This window comes from Tenrec ecaudatus, chromosome 11 (genome assembly GCF_050624435.1).
Source record: "Tenrec ecaudatus isolate mTenEca1 chromosome 11, mTenEca1.hap1, whole genome shotgun sequence".
Lineage (NCBI taxonomy): Eukaryota > Metazoa > Chordata > Mammalia > Afrosoricida > Tenrecidae > Tenrec > Tenrec ecaudatus.
The window spans coordinates 101416685-101437573 of record NC_134540.1 but is presented as its reverse complement, the minus strand read 5'-3'; the positions used below and the strand labels follow the sequence as shown (position 1 = coordinate 101437573).

Sequence of the window (20889 nt, the reverse complement as noted above, 5' to 3'; positions counted from 1 at the left end):
CTCAAGTAGAAAGCAGGTGTTTGGGGAATGATGATTGCAACATATGTACGATTGTGCTGGACACAAATGATGTATGTACGGATTGTAAAAAGAGTTGTATGAGCCCCTAATAAAATGATTAAAAAAGAGAGATAATGAGAAGCACAATAGATAAGAAAATATATACTTCTTACAATAGACATACCTTACAGAGACAAAGAGAGACTAAAGATGAAAAGATATAAATATATATACCAAGCTAATGGTAATCAAAACAGAGCAGAAATGGTAATATTAATTTTTAATAACATGCATATTAAATTTTAATAAAATCAATACAATTTTTAATAAAATGAGTAAAAACCAGCATAAAAAACAAAGAAACTTAAAAACAAACAACTCACTTCCATCAAGTTGATTCCAACCCATAAAGACTGTGGCAGTTACATAATCTCCTGTCAACTTAAGCAAAGGGGTAGAGTCTAGCTTGTCAATCAGGTCATAGCCAATCATGCTTCTGTGTGGGCCTGGCCTTCTCCTGAGGATTCTGGGAATTGCTGTCTTCCTCCAAGAGGTGGGACACACACTCTCTCTGCTTCCTGCTCAAGACACATGGAGCTCTGCCGATGGCAGCCAGAGCTTTAAAGCTGGAGGAGCTATGTGGAGGCCCAGGCTAGTGCTGAGTCATGTGGAGACCCAGGCCAGTACTGAGATGCTTCCACCACCATGGGATCCACAAGACTTTCCACCCACTGGCCTGTGATCTTCCTGCATTTGGCATCATTATGTGTGTTGTGTGAGTCTGAAGGGGAATTGATAGACTGGCATCGGACATATGGGCTAACATCTGACCTATGCACTTGATCTGGATTGGGCTGGGATGCTTTCTTAATATATAATTACACTTTGATATAAAGCTCTTTCCTATACTAAAAAAAGCTCAGTATATTGACAATGGTATGCAGCAGAAATAATGAGAACCCGGTTTATTTTTTCATGTAAATTTTATATAACATTTATCTAGGATTGTTGTAAGTCAAGAAAGCTACTTTTACATTTTTATGTTAGATCATTTATTTTAGCTAGTTGTTGCAATATGGCCATGTTGGGTCTATCCAGATGAGTTGTTTCAGTGAACTATATTCTCACTAATAAAAGAAATTCATTAATACTTTTGTATTGCTAGTGAAGTTGCTAACACAACTCATAATACACACTAATGCTTTTGAAACGTATTTTTGCTTAATTTAGTCCCATTTGAGTATTCCTTTAAGAATTTTGATTGATGACTCTGAGCATTCAGCCAATAGTGTTGTATCAAACACTTGCTTGAATTTATCCAGAAATTCATAATCGGTGCTGAATCTGAACTTGTTTGCCCAAAGCAACACTGTCCCTGGCTGACTAAAGTACACCATGGTGGTGAGCAACTTGTCCAGGAAGTAATGGTGGTAGACCACATCAGAGGCGACAACATAATCATAATAGCACGTTGATTTGGGAAAGTTCTTTTCCAGGTCTTCTCCCCAAACCAATTCTTTCACATCAGGCAGATGTGCTGCACATTTCAGGGTGTTTTTTAAAAGATTGTGTTGAAGGTTCCCTAAGACATCAGGCAAATCAGTTGCTGTGACTTGAGCACCTAAGAAAGAAAGCAGATTTGTCATAATTATGTTGTAATTTGAGCAACATAGTTTACATATACGCAGGAAGAAACACAGGAAATAGAAACTAGTCTTCTCAGCCTTGACCCAATTGACACGTGAGGAGGAGGTGTATTTTGAGGTGTTGGCGCAGGGTAATTACTGGGGGCGGGGCTGCACTGCCGAGTGCACAGTAAGATGTTTAGCAGCATCTAAAACTCTTCATCACAAACAGTAGTGCCCATCCACACGCCCCTTAAATTTGTCCCCAGACCTTGTCACTTGTCCCTTGATGAACAAAATCCATGGGGCATCACTGAAATAGAATAGTGTTCCCATCTTTTAAGAAGCCAGGCATTAACCATAGGAGGGCAATAAAGGATTTTATGATAATGGCCTTAACACATTAAGCTTCTTCAAATTTGTGTACTTTAATAATAATTTATAACGCTTTCCTCTCTAGACTTGTATTTATCTGAAGATACAGCTTTCTCTTATACACAGTATTCAGTACCTGATTTTCTCTCCATAAAACATGCTTTATTTGGTCTGCCACTACATAAATGCATTAAATGGACTCTTATGAAACAAGGGTTCACAGAATATAGCTCCATATTTCCAGAATGTCTCCACAGAAAAGAACAGTGAACCGGTCCAGACTGTACTCACCTCCTGACCAGCACCCAGGAATTCTTGGTGTGCATTTTTTTATGAGCCTGTCTTCGCTATAACTAACTCATCTCCAATTCAACAAACGTTAGTGATGCAATAAAAAGTAGGAGATGGCATCAAATGACTGTAAGAGGAGTTTGGGACTAATACCACCTGGATTTCATATCCATCACTTGATAATTCGGCAGGCTGAATAATTTACTCACCCTTTCTTAAGAATATCCTCAACCCCAATCATGTCTGGGAATAACAGTAGAAAGTCGCACTTTGTGGCATTGGGTCATGTTCAATGAGAGAAATCAGGGCTGAGCACCTGTGCCCTAATGTAAATACCCATCATTGTCACAGTAAATGACATTTGAAATAACATCAGAATAAAAAACAAACCTAAAATACTAGCCACAATGGAAACCAGGCCTGGTCCAGCACCAATTTCAAGTATTTTAGCATTTTGAAGATTCAGTTCCTCTGTATGCTCCTCCAAATACTGACACAATGCTGTAGCCTAAAAAAAAATTTACAGTTTTGCATTAGCATTGACACTTGGGGAACCAGTTACAACCCCTGCATCCCAAGTTAGATACTAAGAGACATGTTGTTAAATAGTTTCAGTTTACTGAAGAGTTTATAGGAATTAAAGGATACATTCAATGCCATATTGTTTATTTCGTCATTGAGTTGATTCCAGTTAATAGCAACCCAATAGGACAGAAAGAATTGACCATAGGATTTCTGAGGCTGTTGAAAATTACTGAAATTGAATAATTTTCTCATCTCTAATTTAGGTTGTCATCTTTAAGGAGTCAGATTGTCTAGTCTCCCCTCTTTTTTACCCTTCCCATCTCCATCTACAGAAAGCAGCTAGTAGATTCAAACTGCCAACTTTTAGGTTAGCAGTGGAGGGCTTAGATGTGATACCACCAGGATTCTTTATATTAGAATTAGGTATTTGGAATATGAACGTTATAATAGCTTCTATGTGGTAAGTAAAATGTTTAATTTACATCTGCAGAAATGAAAAAACAGATTTGTTCACTAAACTTGCCTATATAGAAAACCTAGATCGGTCTCCCAGGAGTTAGAAGAGCCAGCTCTTAGAAATGTAAGGCGAAAGAACAAGTTCCCATGGTTTAGTCAAATCGAACCTCCAAATGCTGTAAGACTGTTATTGTATAAACTTTGAAAAAACTTCTTTCTTGACTCCGTTATCAAAACAGAGCTCAGAGAGGACTTTGTCTTCTAGACTAGACATCTAGCCAGTGATTAAGTATTTTACCAAGTGACTTATCTAAGAAGCACTCCGGCAGTCAGAACATTCATGGCTTCTCAAACTTCCGTGTGAACACCTATCAGGCGGGACATGATTTAAAGGTGCAGATTTAGGAGGGTTGGAGCCCTGTGGTGGGTTCTGGTTAGGCATGAAGAGACTAACCTCAAGGTAAGCAGCTTGAAACCACCAGCCACCCCTCGGGAGAAAGAGGAGGCTTTCTACTCCCGTGAAGCATTTTTGAGAAGAGATTTTGTCTGAGAAACTGTCCTACAGGGTCACTATGAGTCAGAATCAACTGGATGACAGTGAGTTTGTTTTTGGTGTTTGGATTCAGTCTCAATATCCTGCAATCCAGCCGAGCTCCCAGGTGGTGTTTATGCTGCTGGTTCACATATTACACTTTGAGTAAAAGCAAGAGTTTTTGTTTTAAGATGTGAATAAATTAAAATGTAAAGAAAATTGCAATCCATTTCTTTCTTCATCCTCTTCTGCTTCCCCTTTTCTGATGCTTCTACACAAGAGGAAGGACAGTGGATTTGTACTAATGCTTCAGGTGGTTGAGTTTATGTATTTATTAGTGCAGTGGATTTATACTAATGCTTCAGGTGGTTGAGTTTATGTATTTATTAGTGCAGTGGATTTGTACTAATGCTTCAGGTGGTTGAGTTTATGTATTTATTAGTGCAGTGGATTTGTACTAATGCTTCAGGTGGTTGAGTTTATGTATGTCACCGAAGGTTCCGCTAGCAGTCCCCTGGGTGAGAGACCTTTAAGATGTGCTATGAAGGAGATAGACACGTAAATTTGAGTGTAAATTTTTTGAATAGCCTACTTTGAGAATGTGATCATTGAAAAAAAAAATTAAAGTTCAACTTTCATTTTCCTAAACTTTGGGGGTATAGCTGCAGATAGGCCGCATGTTTCTACAGAACATCTGGACTCAGCAAGATTCCACTCCTCTTATGGGTGTAGGTTGGAGCTGAGGGAAGCCAGGATCATTTCAAGCAAATTGCTTCACCATTTCCAGTGGGCAGAATAGTGGCATACCTAATCCAATTAGCCACTCCATGTCATCTTCATTTGATCTCTAACAGGCATTAATTGCACATTAATTGCATATCCACCTGCAAAGATGAAAGCCAAGTGGTTGCAGAGAATAAAGTCTGTGGAAAGATGGATTGAAAAAATAATGGGATTTTCCTAATAGTTGTTTTGAAGCACCCCAACACCTCTGTTTACGACCAGGAGTGGACTGCCTAGTAAGCAAGATAAACCTAGGTTTGCTTGTGCTTATTAAGACAGCGAACACTGACATGTGATTTCCATATTTAATGTAGGAAAAAAAAAACCTTGCTCATTACAGATGACAAGGAAGCGCAAGTAAAGGTGAGCTTCCCTTGATTCTGCGGCAGGGACTGTCAAGTTGAAGGGAGGCATGGATTCTGCAGGCAGGTGCTGTGGGACTCAGAGAGAGGCAGATGCCAGTCATTCCTAGAAGCAGCATCTTTGACGTGGTAAAAAATGTAGTTTTCCCCTTCAGATTAGTAAGTAAGCCCACTCTTACACTGACACACAGCTCAGCTCCCTCTACCCTCCAGGTGTGAAGGGGGGGCGAACAAGGCATGTAAGCTAATTGCAAACTGCACTGGATTAAGACAAGTAGCACAAGAAGGCATAGGCAGGACATGGTGGGGGAAGTATAATGGAGGCAACTGGGTAGTCAGGGCTGACCTAGTTTTGCCAGAGACAGGTGGCCTGGATCTTGACGAATGAGTGGGAGTGACAATAAACAGGTGACAAACACAGCCCAGGCAGAAGTTAGCGTGTGAGAGTGTAACAGATGTGTGAGATTGCACCAAACGTCACCTCGCAGCTACTCCGGGAGTTGAGAAGGAAATCACTTTGGCGAAAAACCTTCTTTGGGTTGTAAAAGAGAAAGGATGATTATTCTGTATTTCAACATTAGGAAGTGAGAATTAACTGGAACATTCGAGCAGACTTGTGCTTTGAGGAATCTTCTACGGAAATGAATGAATGCAGGCATCCTTCCTTACGTCTTCTGCTCAGAGAAAGGCTGACCCCATGTGGGGTGTGATCTGGAGGCAATTTTCTCAGAAACAATCGTATCCTGTTTCATTTCAAAGACTCTGCTGGTCCCATGTGCCTTATCGGCAAACTTTCCAAAGGGACCTCTTTCACAGACTACAGCACTGGAAGTCACACCAGGAAAACATGTTTCCCTACTTTTTAGAAATATTTTTTGAAGGAGCTTTCAGTACCTTGGGTTCCAAGAGAGGTGGATATTTGTCACATGAAAGATTGAGACCTTAGTGAGAATAAAACGTTCAAGTGGACAAATGTCCTTCCTGAATTCCCAATCTCTGATACCCTTATTTGTTGTTGTTGTTGTTGATAGAAGCTGTGGAGCGGGTTTGTACTCTCGTGGCTACATGTAAAACAGAAGCAAACACTGCTCAGTCCTGCACCATCCTTTCCATTGTTGTTCTTTCTGAGCCCATTGTTGCAGCCCCTGTGCTGATCCACCCAGTTGAGTGACTTCTTTTTCCCGGTTGGTTTTCATCGGCAACAATCGCAGGAGTGCATTGACAGGAAAATACCAGAAATCCAGGATAGATTCAGAAAAGCACTGGGAACAAGGGATATCATTGCTGATGTCAGATGGATCTTGGCTCACAGCAGAGAATGCCAGGAAGATGCTTCCTCGTGTTTCCCTGACTATTTCAAGGCATTCAACTGTGTGGGCCAAAATGAACTTGAGAAAAATGGTGATTCCAGAATACTCGTTGTGCTCACTTAGATTTGTACATGGATCAAGGGGCAGTTATGCAAGCATAGCAAGGGAATTCTGCATGTTTAAAATCAGGAAGGTGTGCATCAGGGTTGTTTCTTCTCATGATACTGGTTCCATTTGAATGCTGAACAAGTCATCAGAGAAGCCAGATAATATGAAGACTGAGGCATCAGGACCGGAGGATGGCTTGTTGTGTACCTGTGGTACACAGACGACACAACCTTGTTTGATGAAAGTGAGGAAGACTTGGATCACTTACTGATGAAGATCAAGGACTGTAGCTTTTACTCTGGATTACAACTCAATGTAAGGAAGACCAAAATTCTCACAACTGGACCAATAGTTACCATGATGATAAACAGAGAAAAGGTTGAAGTTGTCAAGGATTCTGTCTTACTTGGCTCCACAATCAATGCTCATGGAAGCAGCAGTCAATAGATCAAAAGATGTATTGCATTAGGTAAATCTGCTACATAAGATCTCTTTAAAATATTGAAGAATACAGATGTTACTTTGAGGACTCAGGTGCACCTGGTCAAAGCCATGGTATTCTCCACTGCATCATATGCATGTGACAGGTGGGCATTGAATAGGGAAGACCATAGAAGAATAGGTGCATGTGAATTGTGGTGCTGGTGAAGAATATTGAAACTACCATGGACTACTAAAAGGACAAAGTGATCTGTATTGGAAGAAGTAAGGCCAGAGTGCTCCTCAGAGGTAAGGAATGCAAGACTTCATCTTAACATACTTTAGACATATTGTCAGGAGATGGGCATCATGTTTGGTAATGTGGAAGGGCAGTGGAAATGAGGAAGACCCTTAATGAGATGGATGGACACAGTGGCTACATCAATGGACTCAGGCATAGGAACAATTGTGCAGATGGCACAGGACTGTGCAGTGTTTGGATCTGTTGGGCACCGGCTGCTGTGGATTGAGCAACTCGGTGGCACCTAACAACAACAACAACACAGAATAAGGCTTCAGTAGTGTTGACAATGTTCTCCATATTAAACCTAGTAGGCACAGAATTGTTCCCTCTATTGTTATTATTTATATTCTACACACATGCTATATATATATATATATATATATATATATATATTCCTGTGTGTGAAATATAATTTCAGAATGTACTCATGACTCAGTAAATAAAATCTCAGTGCATGACATTTTGTTTTCATTTGGGATACCTATTTGAAGAAAATTCTATTATCAATCAAGTGCTTTGGAATCAAGGGACCAGTTGTATTAGAACAGTAAGATTTCATGTTTTTTCTACTTTTAAACTACATTGGGATTTAAGGAGTTATCTGAAAATAGGAAAACTTTATTACATTAGTAAATATTTAAGAAATATTGCATGCTGAGATTTTTGAACAGTAGGGGTTAAATTATTTCATGCCATTTCCCCTTCACTGCAAAATTCCAAATGGTTATCCATTTGACACCATGATTTTGGTTCTTGAATTACAATTTTAAAGAATCATTTTTTTCTTCCACATAGTGCTGTAACATTAGTGTAAGAGAAATCTATCTTTGTGAAGCTACTCATGTGCAAAGTATGCTTCCCTTTAAGAATGCATTGTCTAGATATTAGATTTATCCCCTCTGTTTGGCTGCCAAAATTAAAAGCAAGACAAAACACTGTGTTGAGTAAACTAAGCCAGTCACAAAAGGATAAATAATGGACAACTTTACTTTTATAAACTAGAATAGGCAAGTGTACGAGGGTTACCCCCCTCCCAACTGGAATTTCACTGGGTGGAGTGAGGCTTTCATAGCATGCATTTTTTCCGGCTAGGCAAACATCACCAAGCAACTCTCTCTGAGTGCGTGCACCCAGTGGCATTGCCTGGGAAGGTTCTTTCTGGTCACAGTGAATTTTTTCGTAAAAGCAGTTTCCCTTTTACTTCTTTTTTTTTTTTTTTTGTGATGGTTGGTTTAAGAGAACAGGGTGAGGATGTGAAATTTTGCTTCCTGCTCAGGAAAAATGCCACAGAAACTGTTGTGATGTTGAACACAGCTTACACGGACAGTGTTGGTTTTCTTACTTGAAACTGAAAACACTCCCAGAGGCCAATTTTCAACCGAAATAAAACAGATTGAAGACCGAACTTAGCACAACTGACTGCACAAGACCAAACGGGAAGTATTTATCCAAAGACAAAGATGGGAACACAGAGAGGGACAAGGGAACCAGATGAATGGGAATGGGGAGCCCAGAGAGGAAATGAGAGTGCTGACAAATTGCAGGGATTGCAGCCAACGTCGCAGAACAGTGTGTGTGTGTGTGTGTGTGTGTGTGTGTGTGTGTGTGTGTGTGTGTGTGTGATCTGCTCATTGGAAAACTAACATGCTATGTAAACACTTGCTAACAGCTCAACAAAATATTTTTTGAGATTTAAAAAAAAGAAAAAAGTTGGAATTTGTGAGTCATTTCCACATTGTAGATCCTCTGGCAGATGTCATCACTTTCCCACTGTGGTCTGCTACATGATTTCTCCTAGCACCATCTTCACTTAATATATTTCTCCTTAATGTCCATGGTGAGGATTTTCTGTTTCGGGTCCTGTAAGCATCTTCCACATTTCCTTCGTATACTATCACTGTTCTGACAATGAACTTCAGATGTTTGGCCATTTCCTTGAATTTAAAAGTTGTCACTCTATTGTACCCATGCTCTCAGCATCCCCTCAACCCAAATTCTTCCATCCTCGTTTGATGCTTCTTGCATCATTCAAGATTTTCCCCATAGATGGAGATCCAAACCCACCTGTAAGATAATTGGACAGTGCCTCACAGAAGGCTCACATAGTAGGGATGATAAATCTAGGGAGCGGTATAGCACTGAGGAAACACATAACTATCTTCTCCTTCTTTAATATATCCTCCCCTTACTATTATACTCTTTGTTTTGCCTCATTAATATTTTTAGACTGCATATGTTCATTTGTATAATTAAGAATGTTCAATGCATGAAAGCCAAGATAGATAACCCTTCAAAAACAGTAACAGGAGCAATGATTCCCTGAGGGGATGAGAAGAGAGGTGAGGGAAATGGGGGAGGGGAAGCTGATAGCAATGATGACTGTATAACCCTACTCAAGGTGAAGGAATAACAGAATTACAGGTGGACAGATACATTAGATGGTGTAAGATACCGTAACAATAATAATACATAAAATAATAAGGGTTCTTGGGGTGTCGGGTGGGGGAGAGAGGGGATAAAGGGGAGCTATTATCAAAGAGATCAAGAGGAAAACATTTAGAAACTGAAGGAGGTACCAATTGTAAAATTATGCTTGTTATAATATCTGTTAGAGCTCCCAATAAAATGATTAATTAAAAAATAGTTATATTAACTGGAAAAAATTTTCCTAGAATCCTTCAATATTGTAACTTGAGGCCTGAATTTTTCCCTTCAGTTCTTCCAGCTTGATGTATGCAAAGTGTGTTCTTCCCTTACGACTTTCTAAGTCTAGATTTTTGAACATTCCATTACAGTACTTTGTCTTCTACAGCTGCCCTGGATATTTCCTAGTTCACCTCTTTTGCTTCATCCTTTCTTCATTTGCTCTAGTAACTCTACATTCAAGAGAAATTTTCAGGTCTTAACATCCACCATTATATTTGCTTTTATCCCTGTGCTTTTCACAAAGTACTGCTTTTTTTCTTCTTTTTTTAATGTGTGATTGTTCCTGGTGTTGTCCCACCATTTGTCAGGTCTCTGCATCAGTTCTCAATGTGTCAAATTTGTTCCTGAGATGCTGTCTACATTCAGGTAGGATGCACGCAAGGTCGTATTTTGGCTTCCCTTGGACATGTTTTCATTTTCTTCACCTTCAACCTAAACTTACAGAGGAGCAATTGATGGTCTGCTCCACTGTCAGGCCTGGCCTCTTTGGACCTTCTCCATGGCTTCTTTCTAGAGGTATGAATGTTCCATCTCAAGCTATTGCGGTGTTTACGTCCATGCTTGCTCATAGTTTCCTATTTGCCAAATATAAAGACACTTTGGGGACACTGTGGTGGTTTTCACACTTTTTAGACCAAAAATAAGCCTGTGTTTGAAAAAAGAGCATATGCATAAGGTGTAAAAAGTAAGCTTGGCTAAAAAAAAAAAAAAAAGTAAGCTTGGTTGAAGGTGGAGGTAGATAGGAGGTTTGATGTGTTGGGGGTGTGGTGGGAATGTGGTGGCTGTCTCTCTTCTTCCTCCCTTATTCTCTCCATTACCCAGACCACCAGGAAGAATCTCCAAGGAACCGTTCTTTATGACAGGCTCCTGAATCAGCAGCAGCCACGTCAACTTGGAACATGTAACAACTACGGTCACAGGTTCCCTCCAGGACTATGAGCCTGAGGTTGTATTTTAACAAGATCCCAACATGATTCACATGATGGCGAACGTTTGAGACGTTCTCATCTGGACCCTTTCCAAGCACAGGCTAAAAACTTCTGATGCAGTGCAAACCCTCAGTAGAGCTGGCATCTTAAGGTCCACAGTCTCCGCTAAGACCTGCCACCCCCCACACCCCTTGAGGCTCTCAGTCAAAGAGCTTTATCAAACCACTGAAGTTTTCTGAGCCGCCCCCATTTACTCAGCAGTAAGAAAGACCATGGGACATTACATTAATAATTGAAGCTGACTTGATTTTGCTCATAGTACTGTTTCCCATCTCTCAATCCCATCCACCAATAGGCATCGTCACTACCCCACATTATGAAGGTGGCACATGAAGGGGAAGTGAATGGGTTTGCAGCCACTGAGGAAATGGTAAGCTTTCTGACTCTAAATCTAGGAGCACCCCCCACCCCCTAGCCCTGCCCCATTCTCATGAGGTAGAGTGATGCTTCCTAAACTTCCTCCTTAAGGATTCACAATGTACAAGAGGAAGCGATGTCAATTTTGTGTATGGACATGATCTAAAATGCCTGCTGCAAAGAATAAACTCTAAAGCCCTGTCTGTTTCCTAAGCAATTCATCTGGCTTTTGCATGATATATTTCTGATATAGCCTAGCTTATCTTAATTTAGAGGTAATGTTTTTGAGGATGCTTATCACAGCAAGTCTACCACTGAGTCAAAACGAAGGTTGAGAAAGAGAGTGTGTGCCTCTGCCAAACCTGCAGCTCCCAAGCACACCATCACTATCCCTAGCAACAGCAGTGGATTCTCACATGGGGAAGAACAAAAAGTCAAAGCACTTGCAAGGTGTCCAAGGCAACACATGTGTAAGACCTGGTCAGTAACTTGTCTAGAACGTTGTGTAAGACATGGTCAGTAGCTTGTCTAGAACCTTGTGTAAGACATGGTTAGTACCTTGTCTAGAGATCTTGTGTAAGACATGGTCAGTAGCTTGTCTAGAACCTTGTGTAAGACATGGTTAGTAGCTTTTCTAGAAACTTGTGTAAGACATGGTCAGTAGCTTGTCTAGAGACCTTGTATAAGACATGGTCAGTAGCTTGTCTAGAGACCTTGCCATTTCAAATGCAGTGATTCTCTCACCCCTGGCCACACCACTGCTCCATAACTCTCTATTGATTCTTGAATGACAATCTTCTTGCCTGCATACAGATAATTCTCCTGAGTGTAACTGGCGTAATCTGTAGGAGCAAACATCTGGAGACTGTGAAGAGATGGCTCTCTCTCAGGAGAATCTGTGCAGCGGAAAATAAAATCAGTTGTATGGTTAATCCTGTGCAAAGGTACACATGATATAATTTGATGTAAGTGTTCCTATGGGAATAGGTTCAGCCATCTTTCCATAAACCAATGGGAGTATATAATCTTTGACAGCGGCTGCAAACTACTCAGAAATGGAATTGTGCAATTGACTGAGGCGTGACATTCAGACATGGAATTTGCATTATAAAGAGCAAAAGGATGCCCCAAGGCCTTCCTTCATCTTAGGGCAGGATAGGAGAGGCGCTGACCCTGGGCAGCTACCTCCCAGCCTTCATTGCGATGACAAGAGGAAGTTATCTTACCAGCAAAATGACACGAGTGAGCTATCTGGCTCAGGAGGAACTAGGTAAACATCAGTCTGATATTTTTAGGTCTTGAAGTGAAACAGCATTCCAGCCTGTTGGCTGGAGGATGTTACTTCAATCCTTCAGATAACTGGTCCTCAAAAGGTGCAGGCTACCCAAAGTAGAGCCAGTTTCACAGTCCAGAGCGAAGTTGTCAGATGAGCCCTGGCTATTAAGTTACTATTGCTCTAAATACTTCTTTAAACTCATGACCCGCTATAGCAGCTCTCAAATAGCATATAAACTAGTAAGAAAAGAGCATCCGCTCAGGGGCTGACATAATGCACTCTCAAGTCACAGCAGTCTTTCCAGAATGTCTAAGAATCAAAAGGCGAGTGTGTTGGATGGCAGGCATGAGGATGCTGGGTATATGCAGACAGGGGCTGGCATTGGCAGAGGGAAAGATGTTAGGACCAACCATCAGAAGAAAGTCACTTATATTGGCATGGGTTCTGCCTTCACTGCCTGGGATAAGACTGGGTAGTTTACCAGTGTGATATCCCTGTCAGGAGCTATGCAGTAGCACAGCATGATGTACTATTTGGAACCTAGACATACCTTAGACAGAACCTCAAGAACACACGTAATAATGAAGGACAATAGAGTAACTGGTAAACCTTCGCTTGGATATAATTTATTTAATTAAAGCATTATGTGATTTGAATTTTGATAATAGCCCTTTTGATACAGAGTTTGAAAAGCTTCTGAAATGCGGGGCCAGAACAAGCCACTTCACCATGCCTCTAGAGAAGTTGCCTCAGAGAACCAGGACCATGAGGGACTCGTGTCAGCCTCCAGGGAGTCCCTTCCTCCCCCACCTTCCGCCAACCTGGACTGCTACCTTTACGTCCACTTTTTACCATCTGGGGACTGAGGTTCTTTACCGGGATATTGGAAAGATTAGCGAAGTGATCTTGAATGGTTCGTCATCTCTTGGGGAAGCACGCTGACCAGGTGCTCAGCTCACACTTCCGATGAACTTTGTAAAGAATATGAGCGTTTAATTTGCTCTCACGACACTCTCACGACATTCTACAAAGATCAAGCCAACTATGGATATCAAGTAATTGCAGCTTACTGTCTCTCTGCTAGCTGATCATTTTTGAGAGACCAGATTGTCCACCCAAGTTGATTTTCATTTTTATGTGCAGTTTAGTTTAAAAATGAATAACTTACCCACATTTAGTAGGAAAATAGTCATCATACCATGTCAAAGGATTGTAAGCATTTTAAATGATATGTCTTAGCTTTTATTGTACCATTTGTCATATCTATTATTTATTTACAACCGAGTCCTTGCCCAGAAATGTAACCCCAAGCCAGTACTTTGTCTTCATGGGACAATGAGGCTTCAGTTACCATGATCCACTACGTTTTACAACGGCCAGGAATGCATTTGAACTAAGACAGAAGCGAATCTCCGTTTAATTTCTCTAAAAACCAAACCAAACCATCTTGTTACAAAAATAGAATACCCTTAGAACTTTACCCAAAGTAAAAGAAATTTGTGGACTTTAGCAAGTAAATTTTGGGGGAAAAAAAACAAACCAGACTACTTAAATGCTATGTTTATACTTGCTTATCTACGATAGTTCATTTTGGTTCAAATGTAGCAAGAAAGGAAATGGAAAAGTTGTGTCACTGATGTTTCCTTGAAAAGGGCCTTGCCAGAGAAAACAACTGAGAAGGTGTTACCTCGTGGGGGTCCCCTGGGGTCATCCTCCTGGAGAGGCCCCTCCTTGTCTGCGTCTAACCAGCCACCCGGGGTGCGCGGTGCTTCTCCAAGGCCACCCGGCCTCTGCGAGCTCAGACATCCATCCATAACCGGATCCTTCTGAAAGGGAAAGAGGTGGAAGGCACCCAAGTCTCTCTGCCCAAGTTAAGTCTGAACCTTCCAGAGGCCTCTAAATGGTGTAGCTTATCGCCTTAGCAACTGCGGAGCCCAAAGGAGTGCCTGCTTTGCAGCTCAGCTCCCTGGGGATAGGGGTGGGGGGTGGGGATCCACGCAAGGGGTTGTCAGCCTGGTTTTGTGGCACAAAGTAGAGGAAGATGGTTTAAACATGATCGAATCTACTGTGTGAACGAGAAACTGCAACAAACAAACTAACTAACAAACAAACACAGTCATTAGAGCCGGAAAGGAGGCAGTATGTTGCTCAGTATGTTTTCAAATCTCTCCTTTGCCATCGCTCCTCCCAAGCCTTGCAGCACGTCACTAAATTGAGGTCTCTAAGCTTCATGTCTCCTGACCTTTGGGATGGCACCTTTAAACGCCCCCTGCGCAGCATTCTGTAACACGGTAGGGGCGGGTACCGTGGATGGCGGGTTTAATGAAATCATGGAGAAGCCAGGATTTGGAGTAAACACTTGCGTCCCAGGATAGCAGACAGAGCTGGGACTGAGCGCCAGGAACCCGATTTGGCTCCTCACCCTGACACTTGGCAGCTCCTTCAATCCCCTCATCACTCTTTACCTCATCAGCAGAAAGGGGGTAATTATATCTGCCTACTTCGTACGCCTGCGGCAAGAAACAGTCAAGACAGGGAGTCGCAAGGCACAGAAAAATGAACTTTACTTTAGAATTAGAGGCCACGATTATTTGGATCCGTGCTCACCGTCAAAATAAAACCTCCTGCTTGGGGCAGGCATAACGTGTTGTTGTCAGAGACTGTCCTAGTGTGGTAAATGTAGCGATTTATTTAATTATAATAGCAAACCAGTAAAGCAGAGACTATTAATTATACCTTTTCTCAGAGGAGAGAACTTTTCAGCCACAGCAATTAAGAAATCAGCCTGACATCACATCGTTCGCCAGAACCTGAGCCAGGGGTCTGCGCTAGGACGTCCAGCTGCAGAAGCCACGCTTGACCAACTAAAGACACTCCAGCTCCAGTCACAGTGCCCTACACTAGTTGGCCCTGGAATTACTCAGAATGCCACCTGGATCTAAATCCCATGGTGTCCAAGGGACCTTGGCTAGGAATTTTTACAAAATAAAACTCGTCTCATCTGTGCTTACCCTCTTGGTTTCATTCTTCACATGCCAGAATGGCTTCAGACAACTGGGGCAGGAAGTAGACACACCCACCAGAGCATTCCTGAGGAACTGAACCCCCCAACACGACGCCCAGCTGCTCAGGCCCCGGTCTCCCCGTGAGCAAGCGCACAGAGTAGACAAGAGAAGATGCCTTCCTTCCCAGGGGTGCAACCCCAGGCTCTTCGTAAAGAGGTTGCATGCCCATCCCGTTGCTGTGCGATCAGACTTCAGAGGAAAGAAATGGTCGCAAGAGTCATTTGGTGTTTTCCTTGCTCCAGAACCAAATCATCAAATATTGGCCCCAACCCACAGCTCACAAAGGGAGTCAGGGTGTGCTATAGATCTGCGCCTTGTGGGAGACGTTGATTTCCTGCAGTTACTTCCTCCTCCTCACCTTTCTTCCTGCTCCAGGCAACTGGCCGTTCCCCCCAGAACATGAAAACCACCCGCCGTGTATAAGTCCATCCCCAGAACATCCTCATGGGCTCTCTAAGCTCTGCTAGGCAGTTGGATCTTGACTCCGTCATAAAGGATCCATAATGAAAATGGAGAGAGAAGGGATGCCGACTTGGAATGGCCAAGGTAGGAGTTAAGAGCCGAGCCCCTTCCACAGAGCAGTTTCATGTTCTACATTACAGCCACCCTATACCGAATTCCCACCTGTAACCTTGGAACTCTGCTTATTAAATAGAAAGCAAACACGATTTCCTTCATGTTGGACACAGGGCAAAGGCAGCTATTTCCAAACAAATACCATTGTGAAATTAAATCACTCCCTCCTCCATCATTGTTCAGATGAGAAATCAACTTTTTCCTAAAACATCCCAAAACAAAACAAAAAAAAACACCAAATTCATTGGCTTTGAGTTAATTTTGACTCATAAAGCAATCAAGAAAATAACTGCTGCAGGCTCTCTAGTGTTAATTATTAGTTCCACACGTCATGTAATATTTCATATAATTAACATATCTTAATAAAGGTTTTTATTTAATAAAAGTTTTATTTAGCATTTTAAAAATACTTTCTAAGGTTTTTCCAATGACTTGTTAATCACCCCGAGGTCATTTTGAAAACTTAGGTTAAACGTGTCTTTACCTTGTGCAGCAGAAGAGATTGAGGCTCCTGAGCATTCTGCAACCCTGCGTTTTATACAGGTCGGCAGCTGGAGGAGCTCGCAAAGCCAGCGCCAGTGGAACGCCCAGTTATTTAGGGTAACATTACCTATTGTTGATATGTTATTTTGCTAGAATTCTCTCTCCCTTTCTCTCTCTCTTTCCTATGCTCTCTCTCTCTCTCTCTCTCTCTCTCTCTCTCTCTCTCTCTCTCTCTCTCTCTCTCTCACACACACACACACACACACACACATACACACAGCCTGTGCAATATGCAATGGAATCACAATATCACCCTCGAAAGATCCAGAAATATTACTCTGGTAGGACAGAGACTGTCCCGTGTGGTATCCAGTTTCTAGTCTAGTTTGAAATGTAAACTTATATTTCAGTTTTAAAAGAAATGGGGGTTGGGCCGCTGGAGCTCTGTAAAGACCTGCAAACTCCGTGTCTGCAGTGCACTGGGTCTGGCACCCGATGCTGTGATCTAGAGATAACTAACCAGAGACTACAAAGAGGGAGGAGAACTTGGGTGACATAGAAGAGAGATGTCTATCCATAAGGGGGATGCGAGTCAAAGACTTGCAGATGGGATATTTAGGAGATGCAGCAATGAACAGGAAACCAGAAAAACACTTTGAAGAAAAAGGTTCGCCATTGTCATTTATTTTATTAAAATAAAGGGAAAACGGGCAGGAGAGGGCAGGGAAAGATGAGGTTATCTGCTCCCATAAAGATTTACAGTCTTGGCAAATCCTATATAAAGTTTATCAATACTCTGATGGCAGCAGGTGGGCTGGTTTACATGAGGCAAAGGAACCTGGTAGTGCCGTGGTTTAAGCATTAGGTTGCTTAGCAGAAGGTTGGCAGTGTGAGCCACCCCACCATTCAGTGGGAGCAAGTTGAGACTACTTCCTTCTGTAAAGATTTAGTCTCAGAAACACCATGAAGTCGTTTGAGTCTGTCCCATAGGGTCTCTCTATGAGATGGAAGGGACTCAATGGCCGTTGGCTTGTTTACTCATTTGTTTGTGTTTGACTGAGGGGAGGATGAAAGTCCTGAGCTCATTCAGGAAGCTGAAAAGGACCACTCTGAGTCCATACTAACTCATGGTGCCCCGACGGGGGTGACCGTGCATCTTCCCAGGACAGATAGCCTCATCCTCCCCCCACCCACTGGCTGGAGTGGGGTGATCCTTAAGACAGAATACAGCATAGGTCATGAAAAGCGAAACTGCAGGCAAATAGGAGGTAAAGACTCATTTTCATTTCTGAAAGACCACATTTACTCTCACCCACTGCCATCAAGTTCATGCTGGCTTACAGTGACATCGGACAGTGTGTAACGATTTAACTGAAATAGATAGGAGAGAATTTTTTTTGCTTTCATAGCCTAAGCATGGTACTCTCGTCTCTGTTGACATTACTAATAATAATCATAATTACCAGTTTCTTAAAAGTTTTTTGCAAAACTATGTACTGGGATAATACAGCTATCCTATCAATCACATCAAGCAGTATAGTACAATTACTACCACAATCAGTTTCCAAACATTCTCTTCCTTCTTGACCTCCTGACATGAGCTGCCTTTTCTCCTGCCTCCAACACTCTTATTCTACTTGTAGTCCTTGTAGCCTCATCAGCCCTAGATGTCATACCCTGAAAAACAGAAACACACAGAACACAAAGCCAGAAGGGTCTCCCCCAGTGACAAAGTCCACCTGAGATAAACCCCGCTATGAACAAAAACCAAAAATATATAGACAATGTTGGAACTTAGTCAGGGTCTTTGTGTGGATGTTTGGGAAGCCGATAGCCACAACGACGAGGCTTCTTTTCCTGGCATTTAAACGAAGCTCCTCCCACCTCAACTCTATTGTTGGGATGGATGTTTTCTTAATGTTCAAATGAGTTATTTCTGAAATTGTGTCCCACTAGGTGCCATCATCCAAATAAGAAACAGCAAAAAGACAATCATCATTGTGATCCGATGAATAAGTAACTTTTAAAACAGATTGCAGTGTATTTGGATATATATGTATACGTGACTATATGTAATATGACATGTGTATTATTATATACTCTATAACTTCATGTGTATTAATACATAATACTTATTTCAGATACTTTTTCATAATACAGAAAAGCACAAAGAAGAAAAAATGTATAATCCACTTTAATCCCATAATTTGGAGAGACAAGCCTGTTTATGTTTAAATATATAATCAATTTTTAGGCTTAAATTTTTTAATAAACTTTTTACTGAAAGAGTGGACAGAAGAAAGTACATAGTTGATGCAGTATTATATACCTATCAAGGTAAGTTTCTGTTTAATAATTTTCAAACCCCAACCTTTATGGCTGCTTTAATCAATAAACCTATTGTTAGAACCAAGTAAATTAGAGCAGAGACCCCTAAATTCCAGATGGATTGCCTCAGGATCACCTGGAATCTTTAAGATAGAGAGACCGTCAGGATCCAGAAGTCCGTGTTTAAAGGCATGAGAGGGAACCTAGAAGCTGGGACTCTGTAAACACAGGATTGGGAATTCCTGTCAAAGAACTGTTTCCTGTGTGTCTGGGTGTCCATCTTTATTTTCCGTATTTTCTCATGAATGCGAGCCTCTGAGGAAGAATTCAAGAAGCTCAGGGAGAGGCGCGGGGAGGGGGACAGGGCAAGGGACCCAAAAGTTGTTGGCAAATGGTTGAAATGCCATCACATGGAGGGGGATTAGGCCTTCTGCATGGCTCTGAAGGGCACACTGGTGAGGTAAGTTACTGGGAAGTAGCTTTGGAAACAAACTCTCTAACGGAGTAATGGAACAATTAATCTTGGGAAGCCTAGCACAATGGAAAGCAGTCTGAATTTGGAGTCAGAAGATGCAAGATTGGATTAAAGGTTTATGCAATGTCCATAAAGGGGCCGTGTGTATACTGCCCTGCCTGCTCTGCTCAGCGTAGCCATCTGATGTACCACGTTTTCCAGCTGGCTCTCCAGACTGATGGTTCTCAACAGAGCAATTTTGCACCACTCTGTCACCCCATAGTGCGGATTTGGGGGCTTTTTGAAAATATTTGCCAGTGCTTGATGAGAGGGCATTGCTGACAGCTTGTGAGTAGAGGCGGGACGCTGCTAGACTGCTAGACCTCATGCAGTGCATAGGACTGGCCCTCAAGACAAAGAATCGTCAGCGCCAAGGTCAACAGCGTCAAGGATAAAAACCCCAGTCCTGGAAAATGCATGGGGCGCTCATAGATACAAAGTAAAACCTAATTACCATCATAGCTATGTCCTATACTGGCTGTGTAGTTTGGGGAAAGAGCCTGACCATTTGAGTCTCAGTCTGTGCATTCAGGAAATAGAGGAGGACTAGCACAGAAATAAACAAACATAAAAACCTAGTCTTTGAGCTGAGACTATGGCTTCCCTGCTCTTCTTGGCCATACTGTATTTTCACACTTCTTTTTTTTTTAATACTTAGAATTTCAAAGTGGAAACCCAACCTGCCTACTATGGAAACAACCTAAAGTCATACTCAGTTATTGTATCCCGAGGGGATATCTGCTTCTTTTCAGTTGCATTGCTTTTTTGTCAAGTGAGCTATGATCCCTGTTGACCACCGGGAACACCTTGATGAACACTCTGTCATGTGCTGCTACTGCTGTCCCAGAAGATGTTGGAGCACATCCTTCCTGTTTCACCTTATCTTAATTTGATAAACAATCTGGCATGCAAGCATCAGTGAGTGCTTACAGCAAACCAGGGTCTTATGAACAAGATATCGTTTTCTTTCTCTCTCGTGTATTTAAAAGTCTGACATAAACCATCTAAGGCAGACACAATGCTCTGGCCTTCTCCTCAGGACCACTTTTGCATGAGGGGTCCCATAGCTCTGGCCATCAAGTCAGTGCTTCAAGGAGGAAACAAGGAGACTCCCACTGGTCCAAAGTCAAATGCTAGCTGAGTGTGTTAGTCTGGGTGGACTAGAGAAGCAAATCCAAAGACAGTCATAAGCGTAGAAGAAAGAGCTTTATATAAAGAGTCATTGTCTATTAAGAAAACATCCCAGCCCAGTCCAGATCAAGTCCATTAGTCCGATATTAGCCCACATGTCTGATACCAATCTATAAATTCCTCTTCAGACTCACACAACACATGCAATGTCACCGAATACAGGAAGATCAAAGCCAGTGAGTGCAAAGTCTTGAGGATCCAGGGGCAGTGGAAGCATCTCAGCGCTGGCAGTGGTCTCCACGTGGCTCCTCCAGCTCCAGGGCTACAATGTGGCTCCATGAGTCCTATCAGCAGGAAGCAGAGAGTGTGTGTG

The 20889-nt window shown here is 41.9% G+C and overlaps 1 protein-coding gene across 1 annotated transcript; it reads right to left on the bottom strand.

Annotated features, from left to right (window-relative positions):
• Positions 1-1226: 1226 nt before the first annotated feature.
• METTL21C (methyltransferase 21C, AARS1 lysine) lies at positions 1227-14233 on the bottom strand. Its single transcript, XM_075562644.1, has 4 exons — positions 14107-14233; positions 11888-12039; positions 2682-2799; positions 1227-1621 (listed from the first exon to the last, which is right to left on the bottom strand). The coding sequence occupies exons 1-4, from the start codon at positions 14231-14233 to the stop codon at positions 1227-1229; spliced, it is 792 nt and encodes a 263-aa protein (XP_075418759.1).
• Positions 14234-20889: the final 6656 nt, after the last annotated feature.